General features: G+C 39.1%; 1 protein-coding gene across 2 annotated transcripts in view; it reads left to right on the top strand.

Annotated features, from left to right (window-relative positions):
* Positions 1–14,902, top strand: part of phc2b (polyhomeotic homolog 2b) — a 42,524-nt gene extending 27,622 nt beyond the window's left edge. For both annotated transcript variants that reach the window (XM_079840610.1, XM_079840609.1), the window contains exons 8-15: positions 156–535; positions 623–782; positions 7,081–7,289; positions 8,451–8,583; positions 8,875–8,995; positions 10,330–10,456; positions 10,558–10,834; positions 13,882–14,902. In XM_079840610.1, coding sequence (XP_079696736.1) covers positions 156–535; positions 623–782; positions 7,081–7,289; positions 8,451–8,583; positions 8,875–8,995; positions 10,330–10,456; positions 10,558–10,834; positions 13,882–14,036 — 1,562 coding nt within the window. In that variant the 3' untranslated portion in view covers positions 14,037–14,902. The remainder of the gene's footprint in view (positions 1–155; positions 536–622; positions 783–7,080; positions 7,290–8,450; positions 8,584–8,874; positions 8,996–10,329; positions 10,457–10,557; positions 10,835–13,881) is intronic.
* Positions 14,903–15,551: the final 649 nt, after the last annotated feature.

The following is a 15,551-nucleotide window of genomic DNA, read 5'->3' as shown; positions in this document are numbered from 1 at the left end:
GTGGGATACCTGTGCACTTTAGGAATTTACCTATGCTTTACTGGCCCGGCTTAAATAACCTTGTTCTTCATTGGCACGTTACTATTGCTTTATATTTGCAACTGTGAGTTTAATGTGTAGTCATGTGAAATAATAGTAAGTGTTTGTCCTTCCAGCGTATGCCCAAATCCAGCCTCAGGCCCTGATTAAGCAGCAACCGCAGCAGTTTGTCATTCAACCCCAAGCCCCACCCACCTCTAGAACCCAGCCTCAGTTACTGCAGACCGCCTCCGTCCAGCCCCACCAACACACAGCCTCTTTAGGCATCCAGAGCTCCGCCCAGACCTCATCTGTAGCAGGGATCATTCCGGTTTTGCCCAAACCAGCACTTCACAACCAGGGATCAGCTCAAAGTCAACAGGCCACCATCTTCCATTCAACTATAAGCCACCATGCAGTTAGCCAGCACGGCTCACACATGGCCCTGGCCCATGCGAAAGCTCAACCGGTCCAACTGACAGCCATCAATCTCCAAATCCAACCTGCACAAAGCCAGGTAAGGGACTCCCTTAATAGAGCCTTATAGTAGATTAAAGATAATGTATACAATTTGAAAACAACTAACTGCTTTTATCCTATTTAGGCTTCAAGGCTGGCTCAGGACGACAAGGAGAAGCCCACCTCTTTGGTGGTAAGAGAGATCTGCCCACCAGTACAAATGCAACCATCCACTACAACCCACGGCACCAACCCCCCTGAACAAGCCAAAGCTGACACTGTTAACGCCACATCTCAAACACAAGGTACGGTGGCCAACAAGAGTCTAAATGTACTAATGTACAAGTATAGTTTGATAATCAAACTATTAAATTTTCAACAATAGACACATTTAACTCTTTCCCCGCCATTGACGGACATTGCTATCATTTATGAGAAAACGCTTCCCCGCCATTGACGGAAACTTCCAGCTTTCCATGTTTTCACTGTTATACAGTAGGGGGCGCTATTACACATCTTCTGAGTACAGAATCTCCTGGGTAGGGTTGCACCAGTCGTTCGTAAGTTTTTTCTTAAATTGGAATGTAAAGTCCACACTAGAGGCTTAGTAACAACTAGATAGTTTGTAACTAACTCTATACTTTTTTCGGCTGCACCATTTGTTCTTAAGGCAGAACGTAACTAGTAGGTCGTAAGCTCTCCGTAAAGTAATGCGCATAGTATGACGTTTACCCTCAATAGCAGCCTTCAAATACGTGAGCAGAAGTTGTGTTGAAATACCGTGAATTTCAGTGTCCTTCATTATTATAACTTATTTTACCTCAGGTAACCAACGGTAAAATAAGTTTCCATTAAATATATTTAATCATGAATAACATAAGTGCTTTTATATATAAATAACATTCAGAAGCATTCAGTATATGAAACAACATTAACAAGGATCAATAAATAAATACTGAAACAAAAACAAAAAAACATAAGAAATTACATTCATTGATTATGACTGATTTTATTTGACATCATGACATGCACAACACGGGCCGATGGGACAGATGCACGCAGCGGCGCACAGTTTTGGATGGTTTCGTGTTGAAGAGCTGCAAATAAAGTAATCTATTCACATAATGTTTTCTCTCTTAAAATGTAAGCGAGTGTAAATGTCAGCATTATCATATATGTGTAAAGAATTTAAGTCTGTCATGTAAAACAAGAGCTTATTATGCAGTTCAGTCAGTCTGCTTTATTATTCCAACCATTACTCCTGATCGGAGGCTAAATATTTAGTTTATACGTAGAGTTACGCCTCAACTAAGTTTAATGGTGCAAAGCAAAAATATTTAGTAGTGCGTACGTTTTAATTTTAGTGCCCATTTACGTCAAAACTAGGCTAAGTTGTAACTTACGCACAATTGGTGCAACCGGCCCCTGATCAAAAGACACGTGAAGAAGAAGCAGAAACAAGCGATAGCATATGTAAGCAGAAGTATAAGTGAAATAACGCGATCATCAGCATTAAACAGCATATAAAGGCCCTTTCACACCGGACGCGTAGTGAAAAAGCGAAGCGGAAAAGCAAATATTTAGTGTGCGAATAGTTCGCGTCAAAACCATTCACATCAGCAGCAACAGAAATTTGCGACGTCTGTGACGTTTCAGAGCTCCAAAACATTCATGACACAGCTGGGAAAACATGGACACTTCATCATCCATCAGTGAAGACGAGCTTTTCATTTTATTTAAAAGACCGAGAAGTAGGTTTTGGGTGCACCCAGTCTTAAAGAACAGAGAGTCGGAAGGCTAATCTTGAACAGGAGCTAAAACTTTATCTTGGGCGGTTCCGCACTTACTTTTGAATGTCCTCGGGACAATTTGAGGAGCTCCTCCAGAGACAGTAGCACCGCATTTGAAGAGACAAACCACAGACTTCAGGAACCAATCGATCCGGAGCAGCTGTTTCCAGCGATGCTTCCAGTCGAGTCACAATGTAAACATTTATGAACCACAGTCGTACTGACGGAAACACATTAACTTTCCCTAGTAGCGGACACAAGGTTTAGAAAAAAAAAAAATCAACGAGTTTTAACTCAAAAGGTGATGTTATCGTTGTCTGTAGCCTACAGCGGGCAAACAGCTGCAGCTGTACAGCTGTAACTACAACTATAGCTGTAATCTCGTGAGAAATGCGATACCTGGCAAAGGTTAATGTTGTTTGAATAGCTAGTGACATCTACTGGACATTTCGTGACCTTTGTTTCCTTGGATGTGATTGGTTGAAGCCTTTTCTGTCGCTGGGAGAGTTAAAAAAAATAATCGACATCAAAGCGGAAAAAAGAAACTTTGTTTTTTCGCCGCAGCACATTCGTGTTCGGTGTGGAAGCACTCATTACACAAACAGCTGATCAAAAAAATAAAAGCATTGCGCAAATTTTCCGCGCGTCAAAATCGCGTCCAGTGTGAAAGGACCTTAAATCAAAACTGCCTAATGTTACTGAATGAATGTCGACCCAGGACGAGCTATAGGACTGTGCAACCTTAGGGGTGTTGATGGACTCGATCTACTTCATCTGTGTTTTGATCATCGTTCTAAAACCGATCTGGATGTAGAAAAGTTCAGTCTGTGATTGGTTCCCGCAAAATTGTAACAGAAGCAGTAGAAATGAATGTTCAGGTTTCCAGTCTGAGTTGCCGGGCGAAATCAACCCACAAATGTTGATAAAAAAATTATGCATGAAACTAGAATAAAACAGTTTTTTTATTTAAAAGCAGGGGGACTATTCTTTCTTTTGATATATTGCATGTTCAGATATTCATACACCAAAATATTCTGGGGGCAATGAAAATTTTGTGAAAATTATAAAAAATGCTGAAGGTGGCTGACAACGTAAAAAAATAAATAAATAAAAAATGCTGGCGGGGAAAGAGTTAAGAGTGTATATGAATTGTTATTAATATGTATTATTATTATTAATTATATATATATATATATATATATATATATATATATATATATATATATATATATATATATATATATATATATATATATATATATAATATATATATATATATATATATATACTAGGGCTGTAATCTTCCAGTCGATTAGTCGATTATTGGTCGATACGTTCTGGCTCGACCAAAATTTTGATTGGTCGATTTTTTTGCAGCGTTCATTTAATTAGTTTTTGCCGCGTTCATTTCATCAGTTTTGCCGCGCCGCGTTCATTTAATCAGGTGGAAAGCACTAATTGCTAATGGGGGTGTTTTCAGAGCACCCCTGTTTCACAGGTATCAGTCTGCCTTCAGAACACCCCCATTGTTTTCACTTCTTTTGGATTAGCCCAACCAACTGGCGAAGAGAAGTCTCTCGCCCGTCCTTTGTTTTTCATTCCCCGCTGGCTCAAACGCACGCCCATAGCGGTAAACTTGAGGAACGCCCATCAACATACACATGAGGGGAAGCCTCACAACACCACGCTTCAGTCGTGCCGCAAAAGTGGATCTGTACTGTCCGTTTTGCCGCGTTCATTTCATCAGTTTTGCCGCGTTCATTTCATCAGTTTTGCCGCGTTCATTTCATCAGTTTTGCCGCGCCGCGTTCATTTCATCAGGTGGAAAGCACTAATTGCTAATGGGGGTGTTTTCAGAGCACCCCTGTTTCACAGGTAACAGACTGTCTTCAAAACACCCCCATTGTTTTCACTTTTGGATTAGCCCAACCCACTGGAGAAGAGAGACAGATTGAAGAAGGCTAGTTTTCTGTAACTTATATTATTTATTTAATTGTGAGAGCGTTTTTTCTGCTCTTGATCTGGCTTGTTTAATAAATATTCATTTTTTATTAAAGTGGACGTGCCTTTTGTGTTTAAGAGTAAAAGCTTTAAGTTAATAGTCTATTCGTGTCTCAGCCGCGAAGCTGAGCTCAGCTCCTGTTTGAGCTGCACAGAGCGGCTGCAATTTTACTGTCTGTCAGTTATTATAATACATATGACAAAAACAATTGTCTAAATTATGTTGCATATTCCTCAAAAGTTCTTGTGATGATATCTAGTTGACAATAGTACTATATTTTGGGAAATCATAGGCTATGATATTGCGCAGGTGCACGTGATGCAACGCTGTCAGAGCCGACAGACTCGCGTGTCAGACTCATTTCAGTGCAAAATAATCAGCTCAAAAACTATTTAATATACTGCAAATAGCCTACTAGTTTTTTATGTTTATTTATAATTCATTTATGCAGACAACAAGGCTACCAAGTACTGCGCACAGTGCGCAGCTAATTAATTTAACGTTTTTTTTCCTAACGTAATTTTTAGTCGATTTTTAGTCGAAAATTTCAGGACTTCAGTCGACCAAGATTTTCTTTGGTTGATTACAGCCCTAATATATACACATACCCAAATATTTTATAATGGACATTCTGAAGAAATCTATAGACACTAGTTTAGCACACTAACCAGTAAAACATAAATTGCAATGGTGCCAAAATATTTTGCATACAAATTCATATAATTCACTGCATTAAATCACAAAATATCAAATCAAGTGGCATTGCAAACAAATTATGATCATTTGACCTTTTCTTAGAGCTTACTTTATTATTTTAATTTTCACTCTTTGTGTGCAGTGTTTTGCTTGAAATGTGTGCTTACTGCTTATGCTATTTTACTTCAAAACTGACTTCAGTGTGTTTTACATTCTGTTATCTAATGACAATACATTGTAACCTATGGGTTGAGTGTCCACATTCTTTCTGACTGTGGGAACTGCTTCAAAAGCCACATGGCTTGAATTAAAGAATCACAACTGCATTTTAAAATACAAGGCTTCAGACTCCCACATGGTGAACCAGATTGGCTAAAAGAGAAATATAAGGGGTGGTGTGCCGTGCAATTCCCATATACAGTAATATGGACAAGAACTGTCTCTGGGGCAGTCACATGACTCTGTAGACTTCCTTGACTGCCAGAAAGCACAAGTAGCCTTGCTGCTGAATCAGTCAGAAACGAGTTTTAGACCAGGGACGCTTTCCTAGCTTCAGAGAATGCCCAATATAGGCTGAATAAAGGACACAGTCGCTGCCACGCCAGTGAAAGACTCTTGAACCGCTAGAGTCATGTGACCTGCCACTTGAGGCTGCCGCTGCCATCCAGGGAAAGACTGAACCGCCTCTCCGGCAGAATGTGCAGTGCTTGTGCGTGGGAGCGGAGCATTGAAAAGGAGCAGCGCGCACTACATGTTGCGTAGAATCGGACGCGTGGAAATTCAGTCAGTGATATCAGTGTAACAGGCGTGTGGGAATGAGGCTCCCCCCGTGTTTTGAAACGGAACTGAAGAGCCCCCCTGAGGGAAATGACTTTTTATTGTGCTTTGTCGGTAAGCTACAGTATGTCTTGTGTTGTGATTCCAGTAGTTTTGGTTAGTGGGCTTAAAAGGAAAAACGGAACGGTCTCGAGGCGCGTTTCTTTGAACTGTGTGGTAGACTTGATACGCAGTCTTAAAACGCGACGCATCTGACGCCAGTCTAGTGCGTAACGTTACATGGACCATACAGCACAGACTGAACGCAGTGACGCGTCTTGTGTAAACGGGAGAGATGTATTTTTCTTCAGTTGATTTAAGTTTTTAAATGTCTAACCGGTGGTGTGATGTTTCTTAAAGTAATAGTTCACACAAAAATCAAATCATTTAACTGTTAACTTACCCTAATCATGACGTTCCAGCGTTATTCCTTTCTTCAGTGTACTGCAGCATGTAACAGTTACGTTGACAGTTTGTCCATAAAATGACATTAAAAACACCTCCTAAAAGTAGTCAATACTTTAATATTTCAAATTATTTTGACGTTATTGGATAGCTTTGTGTGAGGAACAGAGTGAAATTGCAGTCGTTATTGATTGATACTCTTCCCTTCAGCTCAAAAACCGTTGACAGTTGCGTTCAAATTAAAAATGGCGCTCTACGTTTTCGACGTCAAACGCCATTGGCTCTCGAGTGTCACTTGACTGATCAAGAGTTTGCTCGTACTTATAGCGATATCTGCATTAAAATGTTTATATTTTAATTGCTGTTTATGAATATGTTACTGAAGCCCGATATATTTTCCATCAATGTTTGGCTTAAAGGGAAAATTCTCTCATCATTTAACTTACTCACCCTCAAGTTGTTCCAGACCTGTATTAATTTCTTTCTTCTTCTATACACAAAGGAAGATATTTGGAAGAATATTTGTAACCAAGCAGATCTCGGCAGCCATTGACTACCATAGTGGGGGGGGAATACTATGGTAGTCAATGGCTGCCGAGATCTGCTTGGTTACAAACATTCTTCCAAATATCTTCCTTTGTGTTAAGCAGAACAAAGAAATTCAGGTCTGGAACGACTTAAGTGTGACTAAATGATGACAGAATCTTCATTTTTGGGTGAACTATCCCTTTAACTGTTCCATAAGCGCTTTTATAAGCTCGCTGTGTTTTATTTCCAGCAGCTGTCTTGTCCTGGCTTTCCCTTGAACACTGGTGGAGGCCGCTGATATTTGTGCTGCTGATGTTGTTGTGGTTGCTATGGTGATGAGTTGATGCTTTGTTTCTTTGCCGCCAGGCTCTGTGGAGATGGCGCGTGACCCCACGGGAACACCGGTAACATCGACCATGACCGTGGCAGCCTCGAACGAGCCGCCCCCGGCAGCTGTGACAGGAAATGTGGCACAAAACGGCGAGAACAAGCCGCCTCAAGCCATAGTGAAGCCACACGTCCTCACGCATGTCATCGAGGGATTTGTTATCCAGGAGGGAGCTGAGCCATTCCCTGTGAGTTGTAGTAATAATAATAATATATTCATAATAGTAATAATAATTGCATTGTTACTCTGTCAATTCGATTAATCACATCGAACATAAAAGTTTGTAATATATATACACAGACAAACTTTTGTGTTAGATGCAATTATTTGACAGCACTAATAATAATACAAGGTAAGAACAATATTATTTCTATCTCATAATAACTTTAAAACAACAATATTATTATTATCATTATTACTATTCATAAATAATTAACAACAACAATAATAACACAAGTTTTATTATGATTATCATTATTAATAATAATTCAGTAAATAATATAAATGTTTATAAAAAACTAATAAAAAATAAAACAGGAAATGATTGTCTTAATAATAATATATTTGTATTAGCATTCATAATAATACAATACAACAACATATTCTTAATATTATTATTATCCTCATGATTGTTTTACTATTCGTATAATTTTAATACCACAATAATAATACAATTACTATTATTGTTGTTATTATTATTGTTATTAATTCAGTCAATTATATACATTAATTATAAAAACAAATAAAAATAAAACTGACAATTAATTTAATTATAATAATTGTATTATTATTTATATTTATAATTAAATAATATTTTTATTTTTACAGAAATACAGGATGTATTTCTTTGTACGTTAGTGAATTGTCCTGATTTACAACATCAAAATAAACTGTAGAAAAAAATATGGACCCACTTTATATTAGGTGGCCTTAACTACTATGTACTAACATTAATCATTTGATACAATGCACTTATTGTGTACATACATGTTTTTACATTGTACTTACATTTTAAAAAATACCTGCATGTAATTACGTCTGTAATTAATTTATGTAGTTACATTTGTATTTACACAGTTGACACTTCCCATACACCTAACCCTACCCTTAAACTTACCCTTCTCACCACACCTGTCCATAACCCTACCCGTATCCCACCTCAATATCAGCAAAGGTGTTTTGCAATACAATTTGAACACAGTAAGTACATTGTACTTATTTTTTGATGTAAGTACATAGTACTTAAGGCCACCTAATATAAAGTGGGGCCAAAAATATTGTCTGTTGAAGGTGTCCAGTGTTACGGTAATCACCTTGACATCGTCACTTTTGAATACTGTATTGTCAGGTGGAGAGACCTCCAGTGCAGGCAGACAGCCCCAAGAAACCAGACACACAACTTCCCTCAGATCCAGAGAAAACGGCCAGCAGCAACTCCCTCAGTGCCACAAACTCAGACATGGAGGAGGTCGGACAACAAGGTGGACATTTCAAACATTCCGCAGCACATGCTTGTTTTTATAAGATACATGATCAGGGTAAAGTTTTGAAAGATTGAAAACTTGCATTGTTATGAACAACGGACCGTCACTCATGATGCATTAGTGATGAGAGATATGCAATATCCTGTTTGTGAACTTTACGATTGAAACTTTGTGTGATAAGGTGCGGCAAAAAGATAAGCTTCGCACCATTCCAAAGATTACAAACAAACATTGTTTTAGCTATTCATAAATAAACTGTAGCTTATTACTTTGTCATTTTTTCATCAGACACACAGGCTCAGGAGGAATCGGAGGAGCCCAAGCTCACATGTGAGCTCTGTGGATGGGTTGATTTTGCCTATAAGTTCAAACGTTCAAAACGCTTCTGTTCCATGGTCTGTGCCAAAAGGTTAGAGATTCAAAGCATTTTAATAAATATATTATTATTTTCTAGATATTTCTAGACGTCCGGGACGAATATCGCACGTGCTTATCGCCAGCGTTTTTTCGGTGCGTCTTGAGTGTTCACCCAAGCGATTTTCACTGGCGATGCGCCGAGAGAACGTGCACATTCAGTAGATGGCTCTCCCGGTACACAAGGTGGTGCCAAAACCATTCACACACTTTTTGCTAACTGGCAAGCAGCATTAGCAGCTCATCTTCTTCTTTGTCTAATTACTACTTCTTCGTCGTATCAATGTGTGCTCGGCAAGACCGTTTTGTGCTTGAGCGCCACAAAGTTGTGTTTTACTGTCACTTCAGCAGCTCCAGGCACGTGAACAAAAGTGCTGATCTCATTGGTCGGCCAGTTTTTAACGTGCCGCGTCAAAATAAAAAAACAAACCCGAGGTGTTTTTTTTTTTTTAAATGCCGCTTTTACGCCTGCCGTTTTGCGCGTTGGTGTGCAAACTCACATTGGCGCCCTTTGTTTAGTCACGAGGCGTTAAACGTTGGCAATAAACGTGCGCGAAAATCGTCCCGGTGTGAACTGGCCTTAAAGGAACACTCCACTTTTTTTGAAAATAGGCTCATTTTCCAACTCCCCTCGAGCTAAACAGTTGAGTTGTACCATTTTCGAATCCATTCAGCTGATCTCTGGATCTGGCGGTAACACTTTTAGCATAGCTTAGCATAGATCATTGAATCTGATTAGACCGGTAGCATCTCGCTCAAAAATGACCCAAGAGTTTCGATATTTTTCCTATTTAATACTTGACACTTCTGTAGTTACATCGAGTACTAAGACCAACGGAAAATGAAAAGTTGTGATTTTCTAGGTCAATTTCTAGGCCAACTGGTTATGTTTACGTAAGTTAGCCTATTTTCAGGCGCTGCGTAATATTATTGCGCCGCTGCACCCATGGTACGGCTGACCTAGACCATATCGACCTAGCAAATCGCAACTTTTCATTTTCCGTCGGTCTTAGTACACGATGTAACAGAAGAGTGGAGTTTTAAATAGGAAAATATCGAAACTCATTTTTGAGCAAGATGCTAACGGTCTAATCAGATTCAATGATCTATGCAAAGCTATGCTAAAAGTGCTACCGCCAGACCCGGAGATCGGCTGAATGGATTCGAAAAGTGTTCGAACGAGTGTTCCTTTAAAGCTGCATGGGTTCATTTAGGAACTTGTGATACTGAAATAATAGATATAACTGCTACCAAAATGATAACTTATTATATATTGTTGTGATGTGCAGTAGTTTTATCTGTATGCTAACATACAACACTCTTGATCAGGTACAGTGTTAGTTGCACGAAGCGGGTTGGTCTGTTCCACCCCGACAGAACTAAAACAACCAATCAGATAAATCAGTGGAGAAGGAGAAGGTCTCATAGTCCCAGAGGCAGGGAGCCCAAAAAGCAGGTGAACGCCTACATCAATCCAGTTGTGCATGCCACAATCTTTGTTATTACCTCATTTTAGTGCATGCCTATAATCTCTTGTTTTATTCTTGATCCCTCCAGCGGCTCTCGGTATCTCAGCAATCTCAGGGAGAATCTATATCCTCACCCCTCCAATCTCAGCCTAGTCAAGGAGAGTCCAGCCCCTGTTCGGATATCTCCAGTTATGAGGAAGCAACTTCCCCGCTCTCTGCAGCCAGTTCTGGCCCAATCGTTTCTCAGGGTGGGGTCGCTGGTAATGATCCAGAAGAGCTTCCTCTCCTCAGTCAGCACTTCCTACCATGCGACCCCACCAAATGGAATGTGCAAGAGGTGTTTGAGTTCATCCGCTCTTTGCCAGGTAAGTGGCTTTTTATAATATATATATACAGTAAACACACACACACACACAACACTGTTTAAAAGTTTGGAGTCGGTGCGATTTTTATAAAAAAAAAAAAAAAAAAGTAATTCATGCTTTTATCCAGCTAGGATGCATTAAAGGGATAGTTCACCCAAAAATGAAAATTAGCCCATGATTTACTTACCCTCAAGTCATCCGAGGTGTACATGACATTCTTCTTTGAGACTAATAAAATCTGAGTTACATTAAAAATGTCCTGGCTAATCCAAGCTTTATAATGGCAGTAATAGTTGCTCTGTTTTTGAAGTCCATAAAAAATGCATCTGTCTGTCAAATAACTGCTCCATGCGGCTCCGGGGTGTTAATACACGCCTTCTGAAGCGAATCGATGCGTTTGTGTAAGAAAATGTCCATATTTAAAATTGTATTTCATTTTTTTCAATGGCTCTGCATCAGCCGTCCCCGTGCCATCACTTCCGGCGAATAAGGTCAAAATACATGCAAAATACCAGCCCGATCATAGATATATACATAGATTCCTCATTAGTGCCTGCGTGGATCAGTCGAATGAGGCATCTATGTATATATATCTTTGATCGTGCCAGTATTTTGACCTTATTCGCGGGAAGTTATGGCGCTGGGAATACTAGATGACATCCGTCTGATAATAGGTTAAAAAAATAACATAAATACTGTTCAGTTTCTCGCAAAAAAAACTATCATTTCGTGTCTTAAGACATCAATGTGTCGCCACGAGCCGCATGGTTTAATAAGGATTCGTATGACTATGTGTTTTTACTCTCATTGCTCTCATAGTCATACTCTAAAATATCCCCATTGACATGCATTATACGACAATCACACTGCAACGGTTGGAGTTAAAAATCTTCATTTGTGTTCTACTGAAGAAACAAAGACACCTACATCTTGGATGCCCTGGGGGTAAGCAGATAAACATAAAAATGTTGTTTTGGGGTGAACTATCCCTTTAAGGCCGGGACACACTAAGGCAGCAGTTGGGTAACGCCAGGCCGTTTCTGAGCGTCGGTCAGCTTCGTATTTTTTGTTTGTTCTGCACCGTTGACTCTAGTCAGATGCTGTCAGGTTTGAAGCATGTTGAAATGCATCAGGCCGTCGGTGAGAGAGAGAACTCTGATTGGCTGCTCCGCTTAGTGAATGAGTCAGTGCATGAGAATAAAAGCAAAAGTGATGAAAGCGAGCAAAGAAGTCAAGACCGTACAGACAGAAGGCTATTATAATTTTGTCATCTTAACTGAGCATTCGAATGCACTAATATTTTCATAATAACATGAGCCTGTGCTGTGTTCGAAATCGCCCCCTATACCCTCATTCCCTATTCCCTACATTGCTCCGCTAATATAGTCCACTTGAAGGAGTGAATGAAAACGAGTGAGTGCCGCTTTTGCATAGTTTGTTCTTGCTGTTCAATAATCATTTTAAACGTAGCAAACTTGTGGGATTGAATGAGTGCACTCGATAACGTCCACTATGGTTTCGGACACCACTACAAATGACTGCCCCTCAAATAGTGTCCTCCTTAAGGGTATAGGTGGGTGATTTCGGACACAGCCCTAGTCTTGGTTTCCCTTTTTGAATGACGAAAAAAGATACCTGCTTGATAACTGCTGATATAGACAGATATTTACTAACACGCAGGCGCAGAAAGCACATGCTAGTTGACGGATGCCTTTAGTCCTTTTGGGGTGTTCAAGCACAGCTTTTTGGCCGAGACGCAGCCGACGAGATGCGTCACAGTCAGCTTTTATCACAGCTAGTTCTTTGACGTCATCTTGGCTTTAAAGGTGCACTATGTAAAAAAAAATTTCAGTAAAATATCCAAGAACCACTAGGCCAGTGTTATTTATTTTGTTCAGGTGAGTACTTTCAATATATCCCAAATGTTTCCAGCTATTTGTAAATCGTGAGAAATTGCTATTTTAACCAAGGAACCGGGACGTGTGAGGGAGTCGCCTGTAGTTTGCGTCATATCTGCGTTACCCTCGGTTTACGGTTTTATTTTGCAGAAACGCTTTACTCTCACTGCAGTATGCAACAAGTGTCATAGCAGCCGCCGAGCGAACGCCCAGAGTAACGTCGTAACATCATTTTCAACACACTCAGATGTATCTAATATGATAAACAGACCTGCGTTACCTCATACTCATGACCGGAAAAGCGGAAATGGCGCCGGCGACTGTGGCATAATAAAAGTCCCGCTGCTCGCGAGGTGTGTGTTGCATTCATCTTATTAACAATCGCTCCAGTGGCCTTGCTCAGGTCCCACAACACTCGGCCCTGCTCTGCTTCACACTACAGTAACGTTAATAATCGCATCCATGAACATGACGTCCTATCCCGATTCTTTTCCACCGACTGTGAGGTGAAGACCACATGTCCCAAGATTCTGCGCTCAAACGTTGCGTCATCAAACTACGCCTTTGTTTTGAACAGGCGACCTCTAGTGGACGGAAAAGTTACATAGTGCACCTTTAAATTGATCAAAAGTAACAGTAAAGACTTTTACATTGTTACAAAAAAAATTCAGTTTCAAACTAATGCTGTTCTTTTGAACTTTCTGTTCATCAAAGAATCCTGAAAAAAATGGTTTGGTGGTTTGGTCATGGTTTCCAAAATATTAAGCACCACAACTGTTTTCAACATTGATAATAATAATAAGCGAAGACTGCTTCCATCACAGGAATAAATTACATTTTAAAATATATTAAAATAGAAAACAGTTATTTTCAATTGTAATAATATTTCACAATATTGCTGTTTTTAACAAATCCGCATAAAAGACTTTCAAAAACTTTTTTACAAAATCTTTCCGACCTCAAACTTAATAACAATATTTTATAAATACATACATGCACACACGTTTGATCAACTTTGCCATCAAATATAATATTTGATGGCAAAGGAAATAAATGCAAAGCTATGTTGAAATTTGACATTTGTACAACAATGTATTTATCTACAAATATGCTATTAAATTATGCACATTTTTGTGTCTCAACGATTAGGTTGCCAGGAGATTGCAGATGAGTTTCGTGCTCAGGAGATTGATGGACAGGCCATGCTGCTACTGAAGGAAGACCACCTAATGAGTGCCATGAATATTAAATTAGGACCCGCCCTCAAGATCTTCGCTCGCATAAACATGCTGAAAGATTCCTAGCCTTAAAAAGGCTGTAAGTGTATGTGTGTGTGTGTCCTCTGATGTCACTTAAACTTGACCTAGTGACTACAGCACCCCAAACTGCACTACAACATTTTTTTTAAATAATTAATAACTAAAAAATGTATAAAAAAAATCGGGGCTAAGCCCAAAACAGCACCTCCTCAAGAGAAGAACTGAAGTAAATTCAGCCGGAAAAGAATTTGACCCAACTACCTATGAAGATCCGCACAAATGTGGACTTATACCAAATGGAAGGCATTATGAATCAGTGATTTGGAATTAAATTCTGACTGGGACTCACAGATCACTGGACTTCTTTGGATAAACAGAACTAATAATATCATGTGGTTTCACAATCCCACATTTTGGCCCAGATATCTCTGGAATGTACATTTGTTGTTTTCAGGTTTGATTTTGTCTTATTGTACATGCCAGATGCTTTTGTACAGTATAAATATGTTTAAGTAAATTATTCTTACCTATGTGTGTATTTGTAACAGAGTTGAATCACAACAAACTGGTGCTATTTCACATTCACCTTTACTTTGAGAAGACTTGAATAACAGAAGCACAGTAACAGAATATTCAACGTGAAAACCTAAAGAAAGGGATCCAGATTGAACAAATCCTGTCAACAGCGCCTTATTCAGTGTGTGTCTGTACACTCTGGTTTTGAGATGCACATTGTATTCGTCTTGGATATTGGGAATGACACTATGTTTGGTTTTAATTGTGCCCAGATTTGTCATTGTATGTTGCTAGAAATGATTGTGATGATGGGTTGTGTTTTTTTAGAACAATGCTTTGTGAAATGCCTGTATTTATCAGATGAATGAAATTTGTAATATAACATTTTTAAGGAAGGAACTTGTTTAATTTCTTGATTTCACCTTAACTGCTTGCACAGCTTCAATAATTTTTTTATTCCGCACTTCATTTTTCATCACATTGATTAGAAAACAAAAAAACCCGACAAAGTTACATCTGAAAAACATATACCCCCGGTTTCAGAGACAAGGCTTAAACTAGTCCCAAGCTATGTTTGAGCTGTTTTAACTCAAAGCGACTTGCACTGACATATCTTAAAATATGTCAGTGCCATTGTTTTGTCTCAAGATGCACAACAGTAATGTTTTTTTATCTAAGGCACGTTTATAAGGCTTAATCTCAGAAGCCTTGTCTGTGAAACCGGGCCTCAATGTTTTGCCATTTACAACCTAACAAACTTTTTTAAACGTTCTGCTTTTTTCTTCTTTAAATAAAAAGCCATGTGTAATACACATGCAGTTTAATATTTTGTTAAATATGTGTATGATGATTGTGTGCTTAGAATTACAATAGGACGCCACTAGGTGGCACTCATGCATTCCGTCAAACTTAAAACTATCCCGTGTACATATTTTCAACATTTAAGATGACTTTTAGAGTGGTCGCCTACCTAACTCGACCCTGATACTATAAAAACTTAATTTTTCAAAGAAACCCGTCCAAATATGTCAAGTCGTGGTGGGA

This window comes from Gobio gobio (assembly GCF_949357685.1).
Source record: "Gobio gobio genome assembly, chromosome: 17".
NCBI classification, from domain to species: domain Eukaryota; kingdom Metazoa; phylum Chordata; class Actinopteri; order Cypriniformes; family Gobionidae; genus Gobio; species Gobio gobio.
Note: the sequence above shows the minus strand (reverse complement) of the source record. Positions and strands in the feature narration are given on the sequence as shown.